This window comes from Gigantopelta aegis, chromosome 1 (assembly GCF_016097555.1).
Source record: "Gigantopelta aegis isolate Gae_Host chromosome 1, Gae_host_genome, whole genome shotgun sequence".
In the NCBI taxonomy this organism is placed as follows: domain Eukaryota; kingdom Metazoa; phylum Mollusca; class Gastropoda; order Neomphalida; family Peltospiridae; genus Gigantopelta; species Gigantopelta aegis.
In genome coordinates, this window is record NC_054699.1 from 38,426,652 (window position 1) to 38,449,932 (window position 23,281).

At 37.8% G+C, this 23,281-nt stretch overlaps 1 protein-coding gene across 1 annotated transcript in view; it reads left to right on the forward strand.

Annotated features, from left to right (window-relative positions):
- The window catches only part of LOC121374816 (cell division cycle protein 16 homolog), a 38,082-nt gene extending 17,798 nt beyond the window's left edge, over positions 1 to 20,284 (forward strand). Inside the window, exons 10-17 of the mRNA XM_041501931.1 lie at positions 2,193 to 2,242; positions 3,053 to 3,123; positions 4,517 to 4,642; positions 8,231 to 8,383; positions 9,761 to 9,886; positions 11,547 to 11,682; positions 14,079 to 14,169; positions 19,417 to 20,284. Of these exons, the coding sequence (XP_041357865.1) occupies positions 2,193 to 2,242; positions 3,053 to 3,123; positions 4,517 to 4,642; positions 8,231 to 8,383; positions 9,761 to 9,886; positions 11,547 to 11,682; positions 14,079 to 14,169; positions 19,417 to 19,655 (992 nt within the window). The 3' untranslated portion in view covers positions 19,656 to 20,284. The remainder of the gene's footprint in view (positions 1 to 2,192; positions 2,243 to 3,052; positions 3,124 to 4,516; positions 4,643 to 8,230; positions 8,384 to 9,760; positions 9,887 to 11,546; positions 11,683 to 14,078; positions 14,170 to 19,416) is intronic.
- Positions 20,285 to 23,281: the final 2,997 nt, after the last annotated feature.

Consider the following 23,281-nt stretch of genomic DNA (forward strand, 5'->3'; position numbering starts at 1 on the left):
AAAGAAGAAAAACCAATCTTTTGTTCATACATTGAAAATTTGCAGCCACTAATGTTTATTTGAGAAACATTTACCCCAATCCTGTAAACTTCCAACCACTGTTGAGACGTTTACCTTAACTTTTTTCAGTGGTAGTCCACTGGACTAGTGATGAGGTTGAGCCCTGCTGTTACACATTGGTCATTGTAGGCACTGTTTTGTGTGTGGGAAAGTGCATATCACCATTTACTACCCATATGGTTACAAATATCTTGGTACACATCAAAGTGATACGTCCCACTTGACATAATACGTCACACGATGATGTCATCGATTGGCACACTACAACTTTACAGGAACGTCAACCAAATGAGTTGAGTGATACAAATTAAGGTCGATTATGGGTAATAAATAGGATATTAAACTCGCTACCATTGCGTGTCTTGTTTATGTCCCTTGTGAAGTAATTTGTATTGTCTTACTTGCTAAAGCTCGTGACAATTGAAAATTATTTCACCTGGGCAGGGTTTCTAGAATTTTTATAAAATCCACTAGCCATGGGATCAGTGATTTTAAAAATGTACTAGCCACAATTAAAAATTCAATAGCCCTACTTTACTTTCTTTAAGTTAATACAATTTTACTAAATAATAGTAATAATCAAAAATGTCACCTAAAGGGAGAGATAGAGCTTAAAAACACTAACAGTGGTGGGTTGGGGTGGGGGCAGGATATTCATAATTACAAAATCGACTTAGCTGCAACATTTGATTTTTTTTTTTTTTTTACTAGCCCAACATTGAATATCACTAGCCATGATAGTGGGGCTACCATAATCTAGAAGCCCTGACTCGGGACATAAACATGATATGAAATGGAAGCTTGTTTAATATCCTATATGTAATACATCTGGCTGATTTATCAATAACAAGCATAGACAGGTGCATGTGGTGGGTTTGTTGTCTCATTTTGTAGACGAGTGTTATAATTATCGTACCATATTGTGGGCACCTCACAACTGCTGATCACAGGCCTTGATCTTAACTTTTTTTCAGTGGTAGCCCACCGGGCTACTAGGTTATAAAATCTGGTAAAAATGTATAGCCTCATAATTTTAATAAATTAAAAAAAGAGAAAAAAGCCAAATCATTTACTTGTATTTAAACATGTTGTTTTAGGTGGGATGTTTGAGGTGTACCGGCCTCGGTGGCGTCTTGGTTAGGCCATCGGTCTACAGGCTGGTAGGTACTGGGTTCGGATCCCAGTCAAGGCATGGGATTTTTAATCCAGATACCGACTCCAAACCCTGAGTGAGTGCTCCGCAAGGTTCAGTGGGTAGGTGTAAACCACTTGCACCGACCAGTGATCCATAACTGGTTCAACAAAGGCCATGGTTTGTGCTATTCTGCCTGTGGGAAGCACAAATAAAAGATCCCTTGCTGCTAATCGGAAAGAGTAGCTTATGTAGTGGTGACAGCGGGTTTCCTCTCAAAATCTGTGTGGTCCTTAACCATATGTCTGACGCCATATAACCATAAATAAAATGTGTTGAGTGCGTCGTTAAATAAAACATTTCTTTCTTTCTTTCTGTTTGAGGTGTTTAAGCATCTTGTTGATTGCAGAGTAACTGGATGTGCAAAAAAAACCTAGTAGCCCGGCAGACTACTGGGTTTAGACATCTGGTAGCCCGAGCAACAAATGGGAAGCCAAAACACCCCGGACTACCGCTAAGGTTGAGCCCTGGATCAAACAGTGTGCTGGGGTGTCAACATTCCTGTTCTGCTAGTAATGCCATTATAAATAAGCATATGTATCTTTTCAAGTTTTGGTTATATCTCACTTCAACCAGTGCACCACGAATGGTACATCAAAGGCTGTGGTGGTATGTGCTATCCTGTGCATGGGATGGTGCTGCTAATCGAAAAGAGTAGCCCATGAAGTGGCAACAGCGGGTTTCCTTCCTCAATATCTGTGTCCTAAACCATATGTTCGACGCCATACAACCATATAGAAAATGTGTTGAGTGCATCGTTAAATAAACCATTTTCTTCCTTCCTTCCTTTTCAAGTTTCTATAATTATATCTTATAACCAAAACTCATTATGGCTGGCATGATGTTCGAAACAGTCCACTGGAATAAGGGAGAAATACATTAAATGAGTGAAGTATTCGTGAACATAGAAAATGATCAGTTTTCTTTATATTTGTTACAGCTCTGTTCTTCCTTGCTCACAAGCTGGTGGAATCGTATCCATCAAAACCAGTAAGTATCTCGCTTCAGGACGGCATTCTCTTAGTCTTTCTGCATGGATGTCTCGGGTGGGGAGGGTGTGTGTGTATATATTAATTCACCTTACAACGGAGGAAGGGCAGTGCGCAATGTTCAGAATTGGTGATGCAGTGCCTACCAGGGAACATTATGTTTAGCATCTCATTGACGTAGGAAAGCGCCAAAAGGTCTTGGGATGGGGGCGGGGAGGCACACACACATATATATAAATATATATAAACCATCACTGCTGCTAGTGGATCAAGAAAGGGGGGCACATGCCCCCTTGCCCCCCCCCCCCCCCCCCCCATCCTATGCCAGTGGCTTTGCATCACAAAACACTATGCAGTATTCAGAGAGAGTTACATGTACACGATTCTAAATGTTGAATAGTGGTTGCTAGTCCATTTTTAACCCATTAACAACTGTTGTTAAATCATTGGTCTATTTCTTGTTCCAGCCAGTGCACTATGACTGGTATATCCGAGGCTGTGGTATGTGCTGTCCTGTCTGTGGGGTGGTGCATATAAAAGATCCCATGTTACTAATGGACAAATGTAGCAGGCTTCCTCTCTAAGACTAAATGACCAAATTTCCAATTATTTGACATCCAATAACCGATAATTAATAAATTAATGTGCTCTAGTGATGTCGTTAAACAAAACAAACTAACTGTTGCTAAATCTTCCCAAGCTTCATCCCATTTGACAGAGAAAAAAGAAAAAGTTGTCTTGGTTTGCAGTATGCTGTTACTATATACCGACTGGTAAAATTTAACTTATTTACATTAAAAATTTGTTTCAGGTATCTTGGTTTGCTGTTGGCTGTTACTATTTATTGACGGGTAAAATTGATCCTGCCAGAAGATATTTAAGGTAAATCCATGAGTGCTTAAACTAAAATTAATTAGGTTTTTTTTTTTTTTTTTTTTTTTTTTTTAAAGAATTAGATTAATCCTGAACATTGCATCACACATTTATGGATTTCGTGCTGGGGCGTTGTTAAACATTCATTCATGATTTTTTTTCTCACATTTAGGAGATAACGATGTTGAGTGTTTAGATTTGTGGGTGTTATTGTTTGTTTAATGCCAGTAAATGTCATTTCTGATTGAAGGTAGTAGCCCGAGGTAAAAACAGGAAAATGTTTTGGCCATCAAATGGACAATAACACTGACAAATCTAAAACTGAAGTATTTGTCAATGGAACTATATATCTTACCAGTAAAATGTGTCATATTTCTTGAAAGTAATACCTGGCTTCACTCTAACCACAACCCATTGGACTATTTCTCGTTCCAACCAGTGCACCACGACTGGTATATCACAGGCCGTGGTATGTATTACCCTGTCTGTGCGATGGTGCATATAAATGATCCCTTGCTGCTAATCGAAGCGGATTTCCTCACTCAATATCTGTGTGGTCCTTAACCATATATCCAATGCCATATAACCATAAATAAAATGTGTTGAGTGTATCGTTAAATAAAAAAAAAAAATCTTTTTTCACTCTTAACCACAGACCCTGGAACAGTTCACTTGGTCTGTCTGACTTTCTTATGGGCTTACAGGGCTTGAAATTAATGGCGACCTTGCAGTAAATTGCCACAGTGCCCTAGTCATATTCCCCAATGACCTGAAATTTATTTTACATGTTACTACTTGGCCATGATCAGTATTACGTCAAATGACCTTGCCCTGTAAATTGCAAAAATCGAGGCCTTGACATAAAATTTGTGGGGTTATTGTCCATTTGATGCCCACAAAATAATGTAATGAACCAATTACCATCAGTTCACGATATTTATTTATTCTCTTTATGAGTTTGTGGTAAGGAAAACCCTTAAAGGGATAGACTGTAGTTGTTAAACACTACAACATATTTTTCACTATTTGAGCAGTTTTTAATTAATAACTGAAATCATACATTATTTACATTTTATTGTTTAGATAACCCATTTCTGTACATTCAAAGTGTTTACGATCATCTTGGTGTTTTTAATATCACAAAATGCATTTTTCATAATTTTGAAAACACATGTGCGTCTTGAGAAATAACAGTTATGTAGTTGAGATTTAGCTTGTTTTTAAGGGTATTTCGCCGTTTCAATGTCACAGACTCTTGTTTCACTCTGTTGTAACTTTATCCAAATGTGTTACAGGTTTGTAGATTAACTAAACTAGTGTCTATTTTCATGGGTTGAAACTAGGGTATGCGCCTTTAATTTGATGAAATTGTTGTTAACATATTGTTATTGTCGTGTTTCAGCAAGGCCACGACACTCGACCGGGCGTATGGTCCGGCCTGGCTGGCGTTTGGACATTCCTTCGCGGCTGAGAACGAACACGACCAGGCCATGGCAGCCTACTTCACAGCATCACAGATCATGCAGGGGTAATCCAGGGCTTGTAATTTAAAACATGTAGGCGAGCTAAAAACAGCCCACTTAAAACAGCCCACCTGAACCAGCATTTTACGGGTTAGGCGAGCCCCAAAACAGCCCCCCTAAATCAGCATTTTACGAGTTAGGCGAGCTTAAAACAGCCCACCTAAATCAGTATTTTACGAGTTAGACGAGCTTAAAACAGCCCACCTAAACCAGCTTTTTTTCCAAGTTAGGCGAGCCCCAAAACAGCCCCCCTAAATCAGCATTTTACGAGTTAGACGGTCTGTTTTTAACTGAGGACAACCCATTTTGAGTGAGCTCCCTCACGATGATATGTTGACTGAATTGTCTAGTTGAGGGTGGATTTAGCTCAGTCAGTTGATTGCTTGCTTGAGGTGCTTGTGTCACAGCATCGAACCACCTCGGGTGGATCCATTCAGCTAATTTTTTTATCTCTCGTTCCAACCAGTGCACCACAACTGGACAAAGGCCATGGTATGTGTTTTTCTGTCTTTGGAAAAGTGCATATAAAAGATCCTTTCTGCCAATGGAAAAATGCAGTGGGTTTTCTCTCTTGACTATGAGTCAGAATTACCAAATGTTTGACACCCAGTAGTGCGTGATTAATGGGGCGGGATGTAGCCCAGTGGTACAGTGCTCTCTCGATGCGCGGTTGGTCTAGGATCGATCCCCGTCAGTGGGCTATTTCTTGCTCCAGCCAGTGCACCACGACGGGTATATCAAAGGCCGTGGTATGTGCTATCCTGTCTATGGGATGGTGCATATAAAAGATCCCTTGCTGCTAATCAAAAAGAGTAGCTCATGAAGTGGTTTCCTCCCTCAATATCTGTGTGGTCCTTAACCATATGTCCGATGCCATATAACTGTAAATAAAATGTGTTGAGTGCGTCGTTCAATAAAACATTTCCTATTCCAGTGGTGTTGTTAAACAAAACAAACTTTAAACAATTGTCTATTTTAAATTACTGACAGTCTCACAGATAATACCGGGTAATTGTTGTCTTTCAGAGATGTAGTACATTAAAACTATAATGACTTATATAATAAAATAAATGTTATATATTAAATAGTGCTATTAGAATAACTGAACAGTTAATTACAAATAAGAGATTCACCCCAAATGTTATTCAGTCTTATATAATTAAAAATAATTAATTTCTGTTATATTCATTATCATTTAAAGCCATCCGATTGGTCCAGCCGTAGCAACACAAGTTTGTACGTTTCTCGATAAATGTAAAAATAACGTCGGTGAACGTTATATTAATTATAAGGATTGTCTGTTATTTCTTTTACATTTGGGGTTTGAACAAACAAAATTCATCTGCATACTTATGTTTGAACAGCTTTGTCGATTCACAGATTTTGCGATTGATTTTTAGGGGTTGGGGTCGGGGGGAATCTAGTTGAATTGTCTTTGAGTTAGCAGTGGACATTTTTTTTTTGTAATTGAATCATCCGTAGACGAAATCATTCTCAACCTGTTATGCTTAGGCCTGGAATATAGTTTCACCAGCAACGTTATTATTGTATTCTTGGTGTCAACTACAAATGTTATACACAAGCCTGGAGTGTGGTTTAACTAACAATTTTATTGTATTCTTGGTATTGTCCCCGACCTATCGGTGTTACACATGGGTCTGGAGTATGGTTTAACTAAGAACATTATTGTATTCTTGGTGTTGTCCCCGACCTATCAGTGTAACACATGGGCCTGGAGTATGGTTTAACTAACAACATTATTGTATTCTTGGTGTTGTCCCCGACCTATCGGTGTAACACATGGGCCTGGAGTATGGTTTAACTAACAACATATTATTAATCCCATACCAGTCCAGGTGAAGTGGCTTTAGGTTTCGTTTCTGTCCTGTCTGTCTGTTCAAATTTTGTGTATAGAGAATAGCTAGTTAATAATGTAGGTTATTGGCTTTATCCTGTGAAAGTAAGAATGGGAAATTCCGCGAGGCCCTGCCAAGCTGAATTTCTCATTCGGCCTGAACACGATAAAGCCGATTTCCGACGTCATTAACTAGTTATTATCTTTATCCTGCAGACCATAAAATTTAAGGGAAAAGCTATTATTTCCATTATTTCATCTACATTGTACGATGACCTAGAGGTCAAATGAGAGATTTTGTAATCTAGCTACCTTGTATGTGTCAAAAGTCATAATCTGGTAGTATACGTTTATGACTTTGCTTTAATTGGACAGTAGAAACAGTGGTTGTATAATAAATAGTCGTTTCTTATACAGTTACATATCCAGTTTGACTTTAGTGATTTACCCATATTTGAGTTATGGCCCTTGAACGTAAGGGGCGGGACGTAGCTCAGTGGTACAGCGCGCGGTCGGTCTGGGATCGATCCCCGTCGATAGGCCCATTGGGCTATTTCTCGTCACAGCCAGTGCACCACCACTGGTATATCAAAGGCTGTGGTATGTGCTATCCTGTCTATGGGATGGTGCATATAAAAGATCCCTTGCTGCTAATCGGAAAGAGTAGCCCATGAAGTGGCGACAGCGGGTTTCCTCTCTCAATATCTGTGTGGTCCGTAACCATATGTCTGACGCCATATAACCGTAATTAAAATGTGTTGAGTGCGTTGTTAAATAAAACATTTCTATTGAACGTAAGAGACACAAAACTTTGTTGGGTCCAGATGGGGACATTATAAGTTGTAGAACCATCACTAGTGATGATTCTACAGATTGATAAACCCTTAGTGATGGTTCTACAGATTTATAAACCCTTAGTGATGGTTCTACAGATTTATAAACCCTTAGTGATGATTCTACAGATTTATAAACCCTTAGTGATGGTTCTACAGATTTATAAACCCTTAGTGATGGTTCTACAGATTTATAAACCCTTAGTGATGATTCTACAGATTTATAAACCCTTAGTGATGGTTCTACAGATTTATAAACCCTTACTGATGATTCTACAAATTTATCTTGCCGACATGTTTAACTAGTAAGCAATAATTATTAACAATAACAAATTAACACCAAACTGTAAGGACTACTAACCTACTTTTCTATAATGAAAACATGACTACGCGAAAACCACAGTCACTTTTTGCACCCTTGTTTTGTCTTTGTACACAATAAATATAGCATATCTTATCGTAATTTCACTTGAAATCCATATTTTGTAAAAGGTACAATTTTTAATCACATCTTCAGGTGCATTAGTGATGTTCAAACCAAAAAATTTCAAGAGCAATTTTGCATTGGAATTTTTCCAGCATTCTTAAAATGGAAACGTTGTATACCCGGTTTATGGTTGTTGTAAGGAAATGCAAAGTGATGTCATTGGAATACTGACGTCATTCATATTCAAAATTAGCTATATTATTACAATGCTTCACCACATTAAAATAAAAACGGTTTTATTTATGTTAGTAACAGACCAATTTCTGCATGGTACATTAATACAATAACAACAGTCTGATGTTAGGGGTGGGATATAAGGGTTTTGTCCAAGGCTAAATAACCAACGAAATTTGAGTATTTTACATGAAGGCGAGATAAATATTTCTTTAGCAGTACTCACAAAATGCTTGTATTGTAGGTGTCATCTACCAGTGTTGTACATCGGTCTGGAGTATGGACTGACCAACAACTTCAAGTTAGCGGAGAGGTTTTTCAGCCAGGCCCTCGGAGTAGCTCCAGAGGATCCGTTTGTACTGCATGAGATGGGAGTGATTGCTTTCCAGAACCAAGAGTATGTGTCTGCACTGGTACCATATATGGGGTGGGACGTAGCCCAGTGGTAAAGCATTCGCTTGATGCGCGGTTGGTCTAGGATCGATCCCCGTCGGTAGACCCATTGGGCTATTTCTCATTCCAGCCAGTGCTTCACAACTGGTATAACAAATGCTGTGGTATGTACTATCCTGTCTGTGGGATGGTGCATATAAAAGATCCCTTGCTGCTAATCGAAAAGAGTAGCCCATGAAGTGGTGACAGCGGGTTTCCTCTCTCAATATCTGTGTGGTCCTTAACCATATGCCTGACGCCATATAACCGTAAAATAAAAAATGTGTTGAGTGTGTGTTAAATAAAACATTTCCTTCTTGGTACCATATTACACAGAGAAACACTAAACACTAGACCAAATCTTCACTTTGATTCTTTCTTGTTCCAGCCAGTGCACCACGACTGGTATATCAAAGGCCATGGTATGTTCTATCCTGTCTGTGGGATGGTACATATAAAAGATCCCTTGCTACTAATGGAAAAATGTAGCAGGTTTCCTCTCTATGGCTGTGTTAAAATGACTATGTTTGACATCCAGTAGCCGGTGATTAATAAATCAATGTGCTTTAGTGGTGTTGTTAAACGAAACAAGCTTTGTCTGTTTTCACTTTGATTAAAAATAATGTTTTATAGATTTAACTTAAAAGTGACGATTATTTCTTGAATCCTTCATTTATGAAACTTCTTTTTTAAATATTAAAAAATTATTAATTATGATATATTGTATCATATATCAGGGATAGCTCTGGGTGATCAGAACATTTCACCAAATCATCTATTTAACCTTTAAAAATGAGAAAAACCCAGGTATTTTTTAATACAATGACAATTACTACAAGAAATTTAATCTCCAAATCAAAAATAAATTTCGCCAATTGTTTTTAAAATTCGCAATTGGCGAACTTGTCGAGTGCCAGAGTTATCCCTGTGTATTATTACTTAAAGTTGAAGTCTGTCTTCATTCCAGACTGTAAAAACGTTTTAAAGCATGGATCCGGCTGTTGAAAATTGTGATAATGATGGTTTTGCATTACCAGAGCTCACCCTGTACATTGCCAAATTAGACAATTGCTACTTTTTATATAAAGTGGCTACAAAATTTAGTATTTTGCTAATGAAATTTTCTTTAAAGTAGACACTTGTGAATAATTTACAATAAATTATTTCCACTGTGGACCTTTCATTACCCATTTTTCATTTGTTCATTAAATGTAGGAAGCCATTTACTTGGATTTTTTTTTCATGAAAAAGAATCATACAGGTTACCTTAATTTGTTTTGTCATAACCCATAAATGGTTTAGGTAATGTTTTATTGTGCGGTGTGTGTTGCGTGTTTTGCAGCTGGTGTGAGGCGGAGAGGTACTTCCTGCAGGCCATGGACAAGGTCCAGGTGGTCAGTATGGACATGCTGGCTGACAAGTGGGAACCCCTGCTCAACAACCTCGGACACACGTATAGGAAACTGAGGTACACCACGACACGACCCACTAACCACAACACGACCCACTAACCAAAACACACACCACTAACCAAAACACACCACTAACCAGTGAGCCCCTGCTCAACAACCTGGGACACGTGTAGGAAACTGAGGTACATCACGACATGATCTACTAACCAAAAAACACCACTAACCAAAATAAACACCACTAACCAAATAAACACCATTAACCAATGTACATTCATTAATGGGACACGTGTAGGAAACTGAGGTACACCAACCAAATAAACACCACTAGCCAAATAAACACCACTAACCAAAATAAACACCAAAATGCCATTAACCAGTTTACGTACATTAATGGGACATGTGTAGGAAACTGAGGTATACTACAACAAGATCCACTAACCAAAATACACACCACTAACCAAAATAAGCACCACTGACCAATGTATTCATTAATGTGACGTGTAGGAAACTGAGGTACACTAATCAAATAAACACCACTAACCAAATAAACACCACTAACCAGTGTACATTCATTTATGGAATACTTGTGTAGGGAAATAAGGTACATTACAGCAATTAGGGGTGGGACGTAACCCAGTGGTAAAGTACTCGTTTGATGTTTGGTTGGTCTAGGATCGATCCCTGTCGGTCGGCCATTTGGGCTATTGCTCGTTCCAGCCAGTGCACCATGACTGTGGCTGTGGTATGTGCTATCCTGTCTGGAACAGTGCATATAAAAGATCCCTTGCTACTAATGGAAAATGTAACAGGTTTCCTCTCTAAGACTATACATCAAACTTACCAAATGTTTGACATCCAATAGCCGATGATTAATAAATCAATATGCTCTAGAGGTGTTGTTAAACAAAACAAACTAACTTTTATTGCAACATAATAAAGATATTTCTTAATGTGATGTTTTAATTTGTGTATAGTTTCCTTTAAAACAGCATATTTTTTAATGCAGTGGTCCACATGATTAAAAGCAACATTTCCAACAAAAGTGGTTGGTCACAAAACCTACCCTAGTGTTTTAAAGTAAGCATCAAAATGATATTTACTAAAGAAATATTTTCCTGAAATACTAACCTTGAGACACAAAATCATTCAACTGCTTAACATACCTGTATTTCTTCTATAGTTGTGAGCACATTTCAATTCAATTATTTAAAAAAAAAACCTGACAGTGGTCGTACTTTGTTTCCAGCCTGTTTGGTTGTAGTTTCTTCATTTTTATTTTGAGTGACGAAATATCAAAATAACCATGTTAGACACCTAAGAGACTTGTTTAAAATGTGCTGCAGTGTTGTTAAAGAAATGATCCCTTGAATTTTCAGAGGGCAAGACATAGCCCAGTGGTAAAGCGCTCGCTTGATGCAAGGTCGGTTTGGGATTGATCCCTGTCAGTGGGCCCATTGGGCCATTTCTCGCTTCAGCCAGTGCACAACGACTGGTACATCAAAGGCCATGGTATGTCTTATCCTGTCTATGATGGTGCATATAAAAAAATCCCTTGCTGCTAATCGAAAAGAGTAGCCCATGAAGTGGCAACAGCGGGTTTCTTCCCTCAATATCTGTGTGGTTCTTCACTATATGTCCGATGCCATATTACCGTAAATAAAATGTGTTGAGTGCGTCGTTAAATAAACCATTTACTTCCTTCCTTTCAATTTTCAGAAAATACGATCAAGCGTTGGAATATCACAAACAAGCTGAGAAGTTGTCACCTCAGAACCCGTCGACATACTCCGCCATTGGATACATCTACGCTTTACAGGGAGACAACTTCCAGGCAGTCGACTACTTTCACAAAGTAAGGGGAAACCTGTATTATGGGACATAACTCTTGCTACATTGTTTTGTTTCCTGTTTATAAGCTTTACAGGGAGATAACTTCCAGGCAGTCGACTACTTTCACAAGGTTGCATAGTACCAAAGAAGAGAGTTCCATGTCAAAGTTCGATGTGTACCGTCAAATATTTACTGAGTAAAAGCAGCTGTGGGTGTGATTGGTAGTAATATGTGACATTGATTATTTGTGCAAATACTATTATCCATTGACAATAAATAAATACACTTTTATTTGTTATACAATTGTTATGCAGTATATACCAGAGGTTGAAACTAATGTGGGGTACCCCCAAAAATGGAACTGCAATTTTCAGCAAAAATGACGGTTGCTATTAAAAACATTAATTAAGTCTCTTAAATGATACGTGATCCCCCCATTTTCTTGCAGGTAGATTAGATGTTAGGTGCCACACTTTTTATTGCTGTACTTCCTGGGTGTGTTGATACGCTGCTTTTATCAGTTTTATTAGTAAACGTTAACATTATCTGCAATAGGAATTGATTTGGTCTATTAGAACCACAAAGTAAGGGGGAAACCCGGATTATGGAACATAACTCTTACTTCATTGTTTTGTTTGCTGTGAAATGTTATATTGTATACTCATTAAAGTAAATTTAGAATGCCCTTGTGGGATATACTAAAAGGCAAAAGTTATTGCGACACACAAAAGACAAAGATAATTGACGATAAGTTTTTACTGCCATGTATGAAACGTTATAACATGGAAGGAGAATTATCCGAAGGTATGGAAAAGAGCAATTGTCCATGAAAAGGGCGCACCTGCCATATGCAAATGAGCCACATCACTAGAGGGGGTCCAGAGTGAAGTTCACACAGTCAGTAGCAAGTGTGTCCACTTTGAGTATTGATACAAGTCTGGCACCGTCGTCTCATTGAGGCCACTAAACGCTGGAGAAAGGGATGGTACCGGCTGTGAGGGTTGCTGACGGGAACCTGTTTCGCAGATGCGTGGTTCGGATCCATGTGTCTTGGCAAGGGGTTGTCATGGGTGGTCGGTTGTTTTGTTGATATCGTTGCCATAAGTGCCATATGGTGTTTCTGTGGACGTTGAATTGACGTGCATGTCACAGTGCAAGGTCCCAGATTCAAGCATCCCTATGACTTGCCATCTGTCATTTTTCCTGAGGCATGACATGTCGAAATTGCATCAAACAGTTCACTAATGGTGTTTTTCTGACTTCTGGACTTCTGAAGGCTACACAGAGTGGCAGTGATTTGCGACTGAATGTCTGGCCTTTTATGGTGAACACTGAACAGGATTTCTCCCGAATATTCTTGCATAAGTTTCTTGCATAAAGCATGTAATCGCTTCAACAACTGCTTGGTTGCATTTCTTTGAGCTGTTTCATGCACATTTTCTCTGGTTTACATCCATAAATCCATTCACAAATTTATTACTCCAAACAATCCATGTCAAATAACTTTTGCCTTTGAGTATAGATTTATGGTAATATTGTCAGCTGCAAGAATAACAATTAAAACAACAAAGCTCGGATGTCCTGATTGGCTATTGTTGTCTCTACAACGGTGGTGGGACTGGCAGGAGACAATATTTCCAACTTTTAGGTAACTGGAAATTGGTCAAGGATCAGTCAGTTGCTGCTAATTGAAAAGAGTGGCTCATTATCTGTGTGGTTCTTAATCATATGTCCAACACAGTAAAACCAGAACAAAAATGTGCTGAGTTTGTATTTAAATAAATCTTTTCTTTCTTTCTTTTCTTTCTTTCTTTTTAGTCCCCTACGGATCCAACGAGAGGGGACTACAGGTTTCATGTCTGTCCATCCGTCTGTCTGTCTGTCCCACATATAGTTTTCTAGATGGGTTTTTTTCACAATGTCTTGAGATATTTAGAAATTTGGTGTACAGCTTTATCATGTACTGTTGCAGATCAAGTTTGACTTTCATGATGATTTACCTATTTGTAACAGAGTTATGACCCTGGAACTTAGGAAATACCAAAAAATATGTTTTCTGGACTCTTTTTTTTCTTTCTACTTCTCAAGATATTGAGTTGAAATAGTGTGTATAGCTTTATCATGTACATTGTACTGTTACAAATAAAGTTTAACGTCATTGGCAATATACCCATTTGTCATAGAGTTATGACCCTTGAATTTATGAGATAAAAAGAAAATTGTTGTGCCCTTGTTGTGCCCGGTAGGAGACAGGTATTGCCTTAATGTATTGCCTTACTGTGTAAAGGTGTTAAAATGTCCCACAGTTATTACTTGATCTTGCCCCTTAGCAGTACTCTCAGAATTCTAGTTCTACCTTCCTTTCTTTCTTTGTGTACAACAGAGATAAAATCCTAATTTTGTGTGTGTTTATGACAGGCCCTTGGAATCCGAAGAGACGATGCTTTCTCTACGACGATGCTCGGCAATGTGATGGAGGCTCTGATGACAGAGATGTTACCCTGTGATGGTCAGTATATTGTTAAAGTTAAACAGGTTTTTGCTTAACAACACCACTAGAGCACATTGATTTATTGACCATCAGCTGTTGGATGTCAAACATTTGGTGATTCTGACATACATGTGTATAGTCTTAGAGGAAACCTGCAACATTTTTCCATTAGTAGCAAGGGATCTTTTATATGCACCATCCCACAGACTGGATAGCACATACCACGACCATTGATATACCAGTCGTGGGGCACTTTCTAGAATGAGAAATACCCCCAATGGGCCCGCCGATGGGGATCGATCCCAGACCAGCCGTGCATCAAGCGATCAGTGCATTGTGTACATCGGCTTAGATCCGATCCGAAAAGTTTTTACATGCTCTTATACCACAGGGGTTTCGAGCATGTCAACCCCGGGTTCGGCCTTTGGAGGCCAGGGGCCCAACTCGGGGCAGAAATTTAATTGGGACAATTTTGACTTTATCCAAAAAAGGAGAGGGGACTTTATAATTTATTTGCGTCATGGCCAAACTAAATATATTAATTATTAATTTATTTATATAATTTTGGATGCCTTTTAAGTTGGGCGTTTCTAAACTGAAAGAAATAACAAAGCTCTTTAGTATTTGGTCGAGGGGGTTCTCCACTAGGAGATTGGGGCACCCGCCACAGGAAGTTTGTTTAGTGGGTGGGGAGAGATATAGGGGTGGCATCAGTCATATCGGGAGCTTCAGTGTGACCGAGACTTGGGGAGGAGCCGAGGGGGAGGGGGGCAGGCCCCTGGACAGACCTAACTCCCCTTACGGCCGAAACCACCTACGCCCTACGGCACCTAACCTATTTTCGGTGGAATACCCCCACCCACCCAAAGCCCCCCCCAGCCAAACCAACTGCCGCGCCCTCCAATCCCGATGCCCCCCAATGTATAGTCCAGCGGAGGGGTCACTAGGAGAGGGACCCAAAAATAGATCATCCGCTGGTGTTTTGAAGAGAAAGTGAGGAGTTGAAAGTTAGCGTCTGGTGAGTCTGGCAGAGTGAAACGTATTCAGATTATTCGGAAGTCCAGAGGCGCCTCTCTGTGAACCAAGAGAAACAAAACATTATGTCATTCAACAGGCGCTGGCACTACTTTAATTTAGAATACTAGAGGATGCAAACGGGGTATAGTACCAGGTTTAACTAGGATAGGAGCAGCGCACCGCTCTATTGATTTCCGATCGGCTTAGAGGCTCTTTATTAACAACAGTAAAACCTCAGAGTTTTAGTGTAAACAGATAATCAATTTGTAATTGTTATGTAATTTTTTACATGTTTATGGTGGGGGGAGGAAGGTCAGTCTGGATAATGTGTACAACTCCAATAATCATCCTTATAAAACTTTAACCTTCAGACTTCAAGGTCAAATGTCAAAGTTGCTTTATAGCTGCTTTGCTCCAGAATTATTTATTACATTTTCCTTTGAACTGTAAACATTATATCCTCAACTATATGTCCATAATTTTTTTTAAAACAAAATGATTTAATTTACTAGTAGAATTTGTTTTGTTTAATTGTAAAATCTTTAGAGAGTGAATAATTGAATTGGGCCTGTTTATTTGAGTTGAATACCCTTAACGTTATGCCAGGGAAATGTTGCCAACAAGTTAGCTGTCTTCGTATAACTCATTAGTCTGAGGGGTGGGACGTAGCCCAGTGGTAAAGTGTTCGCTTGATGCGCATTCGGTCTAGGCTTCCAGCCAGTGCTCCACAACTGGTGTAGCAAAGGAAGTGGTATATACTATCCTGTCTGTGGGATGGTGCATATAAAAGATCCCTTGCTGCTAATTGAAAAGAGTAGCCCATGAAGTGGCGACAGCAGGTTTCCTCCCTCAATAGCTGTGTGGTCCTTAACCATATGTCTGACACCATATAACAGTAAATAAAATGTGTTGAGTGCGTCGTTAAATAAAACACTTCCTTCCTTCTTTAGTCTGATTGACCTATCTACTTGCTGACAGTCATCGTGCCAGATGTTGTGGATTTGCAGATTTCATAAGATTGGTTATAACATGATAGACAGGAATCTAGTCTTACTGAATAAGTCTCTGTTTACGTGGTGTTTAATTTCGACATTCTTAAGATTGGTTATAACATGATAGACAGGAATCTAGTCTTACTGAATAAGTCTCTGTTTACGTGGTGTTCTTAAGATTGGTTATAACATGATAGACAGGAATCTAGTCTTACTGAATAAGTCTCTGTTTACGTGGTGTTTAATTTCGACATTCTTAAGATTGGTTATAACATGATAGACAGGAATCTAGTCTTACTGAATACGTCTCTGTTTACGTGGTGTTTAATTTCGACATTCTTAAGATTGGTTATAACATAATAAGACAGGAATCTATTCTTACTGAATAAGTCTCTGTTTACGTGGTGTTTAATTTCGACATTCTTAAGATTGGTTATAACATGATAAGACAGGAATCTAGTCTTACTGAATAAGTCTCTGTTTACGTGGTGTTTAATTTCGACATTCTTAAGATTGGTTATAACATGATAAGACAGGAATCTAGTCTTACTGAATAAGTCTCTGTTTACGTGGTGTTTAATTTCGACGTTCTTAAGATTGGTTATAACATGATAGACAGGAATCTAGTCTTACTGAATAAGTCTCTGTTTACGTGGTGTTTAATTTCGACGTTCTTAAGATTGGTTATAACATGATAGACAGGAATCTAGTCTTACTGAATAAGTCTCTGTTTACGTGGTGTTTAATTTCGACGTTCTTAAGATTGGTTATAACATGATAGACAGGAATCTAGTCTTACTGAATAAGTCTCTGTTTACGTGGTGTTTAATTTCGACGTTCTTAAGATTGGTTATAACATGATAGACAGGAATCTAGTCTTACTGAATAAGTCTCTGTTTACGTGGTGTTTAATTTCGACATTCTTAAGATTTGTTATAACATGATAGACAGGAATCTAGTCTTACTGAATAAGTCTGTTTACGTGGTGTTTAATTTTGACGTTCTTAAGATTGGTTATAACATGATAGACAGGAATCTAGTCTTACTGAATAAGTCTCTGTTTACGTGGTGTTCTTAAGATTGGTTATAACATGATAGACAGGAATCTAGTCTTACTGAATAAGTCTCTGTTTACGTGGTGTTTAATTTTGACGTTCTTAAGATTGGTTATAACATGATAGACAGGAATCTAGTCTTACTGAATAAGTCTCTGTTTACATGGTGTTTAATTTCGACGTTCTTAAGATTGGTTATAACATGATAGACAGGAATCTAGTCTTACTGAATAAGTCTCTGTTTACGTGGTGTTTAATTTCGACATTCTTAAGATTGGTTATAACATGATAGACAGGAATCTAGTCTTACTGAATAAGTCTCTGTTTACGTGGTGTTTAATTTCGACATTCTTAAAATATCCACTGTTTCCTTTGATGACTATATATCAGAATTACCAAATGTTTGACATCCAATAGCCGATGATTAATTAATCAATGTGCTCTAGTGGTGTTGTTAAACAAAACAAATTTTAAAACTTTTAAGTTGGCTGCTATTGCAACATCCTTTGCATCTAATAGATCCTTTTTGATAGCGTCAAGGTTTACATTTAAATATCTGTTCAGTTCTCACAAAATGTAAGAGTCCTTGATCAATCAAACTTGGTTTATAGTTGAATTTATGAATTTTCATCTCAAAACATGTGGAACCAAATTTTTTTTTTTTGTGTTTTAATTTTTAATCAAAACAGTTTAGCATTCAGCTCAGTATTAAGTATTCACATTTAGATACATTTGTAACAAACTAAGTCCTATTTATCCGTCAACCGCCATTTCTATTGAAAGCAAAGTCATATCTTGTAACTAGCAGGATATGACTTTTGATGTCACTCACTCATGTGACGTCACACACATAGCTACATTACAAAATCGCTCATTTGACCTCCAGGTCATCATACAATGTAGCTGAAATAACAGAAATAATAGCTTTTCGTAGTACTTTTTATGGTCTGCAGGATAAAGATAATAACTAAAGTACTAATCAAAATTATACCCAGGTGATTTTCCAGTCTTATATATTATTTATGAAAATCCCTGGAATGAAAACCATAAAAATGTGTCAGTATTGTCATGACCTGTTACGATATTCAAACAAGCAGTACAAAAAATGACAATAAATGACCTGTTATAGATAGAAACATGAGATGTATTTACAATTTTACTGCAAAACATATGTAATTTGAAACAAACTATAACACCCATGTTGATATTGATAGAAATAATACATGTCCTTTCCAATACAATGAAGTTCAATATACTGCTTTGTCAGATTAAGATTTGAACAAATTATTTATTAGCACATTGATTATATGGATACGACAGAAGTAATTTTGTTGGTAGGAAATTTATATAATTATTTTAGTTACTTGATTTAATATGCTGGACAACGATCAACCTGGGTGTTATAGTCCGTTTCAAATTACATATGTTTTGCAGTAAAATTGTAAATACATCTCATATTTCTGTCTATAACAGGTAATTTATTGTCATTTTTTGTACCGGTTGATTGAATACCATAATTAAGAGGTCATAATAATACTGACACATTTTTATGCTTTTTATTCCAGAGATTTTCATAAATAATATATAAGACTGGAAAATCACCTGGGTATAATTTTTATTAGTACTTTAGTTAATGATGTCAGATATCTGCTATATCCTGTTCATGCCGAATTGGAATTTCCCATTCTTACCTTCAAAGGATAAATCAGATATCCGACATCATTAACTAGTTATTCTTTCTATGTCAATGAAACTTGGTTTATCTCAATGTACATGTATGTTAACATATTTTAAAATTAACTTTATTTTTGTTTATTTTATTATTAAACATGCATTGCAATGGACATCTATGGATGCAACTAAACGACACCAAATTTAAATTTATGGTCGATGAAACATTTAATTCCTCAGAATTCTTATTTAACAACTAAATTTGTGTATGATTTTTTTTTTTTCGACTATCCAGTATGTTCCTGGTCATCCTATAGTTTGTTGTAGTTCAGACGTTATTTTAAACACCAAATAGCTGTGGTGTAAAATATAATCAGGAATCACTAAACAAACATTACTTTCCATTTCTATCCCTCTCCACCCCGACTTCAGTTCGATCTTAGAACTAATCCTACATGTAAGTACAATACATGTATTTGCTATTGCTAATTGATGGGATGTTGTTTTCTGATTTGTTTTACTGTTTACAGGGGGCGAGGATGATGAGCCCCACTTCCAGTGTCAGGACAAACTACAGAGCATCACCGCCAAATTGACCGTAGATCGTTGTGTGGACGGCAGTCCGCTGGAGGTACAGCCACAAGAGTCAAGTGATGGAACGCGGGATAAGAGTAATTCATGTCTGGCGGACACGGACGCCGATGTCAGCAGTATCGGTGACGGAAGCAGTATGGCTATAGAGGAGATTGAAATGGATGGCAGTGACTGAGCCAATCAGATGCATTGATACATAATTATTCTGAAGACTGAGCCAATCAGATGCATTGATATGTAATTGTTGTGGAGTCTGAGCCAATCAGATGCATTGATACATAATTATTGTGCAATCTGAGCCAATCAGATGTATTGATAAATAATTATTCAGCAGTCTGAGTCAATCGGATGCATTGATACATAATTATTGTGCAGACAGAGCCAATCGGATGCACTGATACATTATTATTGTGCAGTTTTAGCCAATCAGATGTATTGATACATAATATTTCTGCAGACTGAGCCAATCAGATGCATCAGAAGAATTATTCTTCAAAGTAAAACCACTCAAATGCATTGATATATAATATCCTCCAGACTGATTCAGTCAGATGCATTGATACATAGTTAATCTTCATTACTTCATTCTGTCTTGCATCAACATGTAACTATTCCTCAAGTAGAGGCATTTGAAAACAGATTTGTAGCAGAAGTATAACAAAATGTAACAGAAATTGGTGTGTGATGAAACCAATGAGATGTTCTAACAGAACGGAACAGAACAGATCTTTATTTCGCTCAAGGCCACCAACCCATAGCATCAGAGGATTGTATACATATAACAAATAAATATATATACATACATCAAGATTGCAAGAGTCCTATCTCTAGTATATAACTGGCATAGGAAGCGGGGGGTGGGGGAGAGAACAAGGGGGGGCATGTGCCTCCCCCACTTTTCAGATATTTTGCTTTATATTTGCTTTATAATAGTGTAAAAGTGTGTAAATATGAAAGTGTGGCCCCCCTCACTTTTTGGCACCTTCCTACACCACTGTATATATATTCATGAACATAAACAGATACACACTGCTGAAGGAAGGTGCGTTGAGCAGCTGTCACATTTCGATGTCCTGATAATGCATTTAAAAAGTTCATAAAACAACAGCTACTCTATGCTACAAAATTAGGATTACTGCCCAAATCAGTTGTTGGAATTAGCTGCTTACAGAAACCAAGCAAGAAGTCATTTGTCACTATTACAGTTATGTCTTCAGGCGCAGATCGAAGAATGTTTGCAGGGGTGTTGGGGTCTACATGCTGGAAGCTGTATATTGATGGTGAATGAACTGTAAAATGAGTGGAACCAAGGCTCATCCTGTTCATTGCCAAATTAACCAACTGCTAAGTTTTATACAAAATGGCTAAAAAAAATTAGTCTTTGGCTAATAAAATATTCCGTAAATTAACCAGTTTTTAATCATTTTAAAGGAAATTGGCTAAACCAAAAAAAAATTCCATTGTGAGCTCTGGGAACCTTTTTGTTTTTCATTGTGAGCAGGAGGGGGTCCGAACCCCATCGACCCCACCCCCCCACCCCATCGACCCCCCCACCCCACACCTCTGACCCGTGCCTGGTCTTTGGTACTAAAAAAAAACCCTCTCACTGAAAGTGAACTGAACTGCCAGCCAGTGATGGTAGGCTGTTTTACCAGACAGTGTCATCCCTCACCGGAGAATAACTTTCATCAGTGTATTATATCTCAAGAGTAATGTGGAAATTATTATTAAAATGGGAGTCAAGGAAATATGCTTATTTTTTTATTGTGGAAGAATGTTGTGTGTGTGTGTGTGTTGTACCGACCTCAATGGTGTCGTGGTTAAGCCATCGGACATGAGGCTTGTAGGTACAGGCTCCCATCCAGAGCAAGTTTTTAACAACTCAGTGGATAGACCACTACACCCTATTGTCTCTCACTAACTACACCCTATTGTCTCTCACTAACTACACCCTATTGTCTCTCACTAACTACACCCTATTGTCTCTCACTAACTACACCCTATTGTCTCTCACTAACTACACCCTATTGTCTCTCACTAACAACTAACCCTCTGTCATAGACAGATAGCTGAGGTGTGTGCCAAGAACATTGTGCTTGAACTGTAATTGGATATAAGTATAAAGATCAAGATGAAATGAAATGTGTGTTGTGTATGTTAATGGTGACACATGTTTAATGCTAAATAGGGATTAAAATATCAACAACAAAGAAAAAAAGTGTTTTGTTTAACGACACCACTCGAACACATTGATTTATTAATCATCAGCTATTGGATATCAAACATTTGGTACTTCTGACATATAATCTTAGAGAGGAAACCTGCTACATGTTTCCTTTAGTAGTAAGGGATCTTTTATATTCACCATTCCACAGACAGGATAGCACATACCATGGCCTTTGATATACCACTCGTGGTGCACTGACTGGAACAAAAAATAGCCCAACTGATGGGGATCAATTCAAAAACCGACCACACATTAAGCGAGTGCTTTATCAGACGTTTGTTGAGGCTTTGCCGAGACAATTATGGATTGACTAGATGAGGTTAATATTTAACGTATTAAGAAATATGAGTAGCGAATTCTGTTTTACCTATAACACTTCTAAAATAACATTTTCAATCGATATTTAGGAGCTGATCACAATTATCAAGTCCTTCCAAAACAGTTACTGGTATAGCAAAGGATATGGTATGTGCTGCTCTATCTTGGAAAGTGTTTATAAAAGATCCCTTGCTGCTAATGGAACAATGTAGCAGGTTTCCTCTCTAAGACTGTTCCACAATTATTAAATGTTTGACATCCAGTAGCTGATGAATAAGTAATCAGTGTGTTCTAGTTGTGTTGAAGAAACTAACAATTAAGATATTCACAATCATCCAAGCACACTGTAATTGTATGGAATGTTTTTTCTCAATATTTTCATTCATTTTGAGGCTAATGTGGAAACAAGACATTGACTTTATTTGTGTATTATAATTATATATGTGTATACACAAATAAAGAGGTATCACAAAATAATTATGACAATACATATATAGAGATATGAATAGATAGATACATGCATACATGTACATACATTATAAATAGACAAGACTGACAGATGGATAGATATAGTATTTATATAACTGTCATGATTTCATCATCGAGAGAGGGAGAGAGAGTGTGTGTCAGGGGGAGGGAGGGAGAGAGAGAGAGAGAGAGAGTGAGAGAGAGTGAGAGAGTGAGTGAGTGAGTGAGTGAGTGAGTGAGTGAGTGAGTGAGTGAGTGAGTGAGTGAGTGCGCGTGCGTGCGTACATACATTAGCTGTAAATTAACGATTCTGGACCTGACATCAATTTTCTATGTGGCAATAAATTTTGGTGGGTTTTTTGTTCGAGTTTTGTCTTTTATCCCACTGGCCCCTATACTTTTACTCCTTCGAATTCCATCTCATTCCTTCCCGATCTGACAACTACTCTTATTTTTCAACTTCTTTCGCTGTCTGCCTCCACATCCGTCCTTGTCTGTCCAGCCAATGATTAATAAATCAATGTGCTCTAGTGGTGTCGTTAAACAAAAGTTTTAAAAGGACAAACCAAGCAAAAAAACCCCATAAAATTACAAATGTAATTACAACGTGCAACCCCCTCCCCCCACACACACACACATACACATCAAAAAGAAAAAAAGGTAAGAAATTTGTCAGATGAAGAATAGATAAGATTGATTAATCAATGGATGTCAAACATTTGGTAATTCTGACTCGTCATTAGAGGAAACCAGCGACATCCTTCCTAATGCAGAAGGGGATCTTTTAT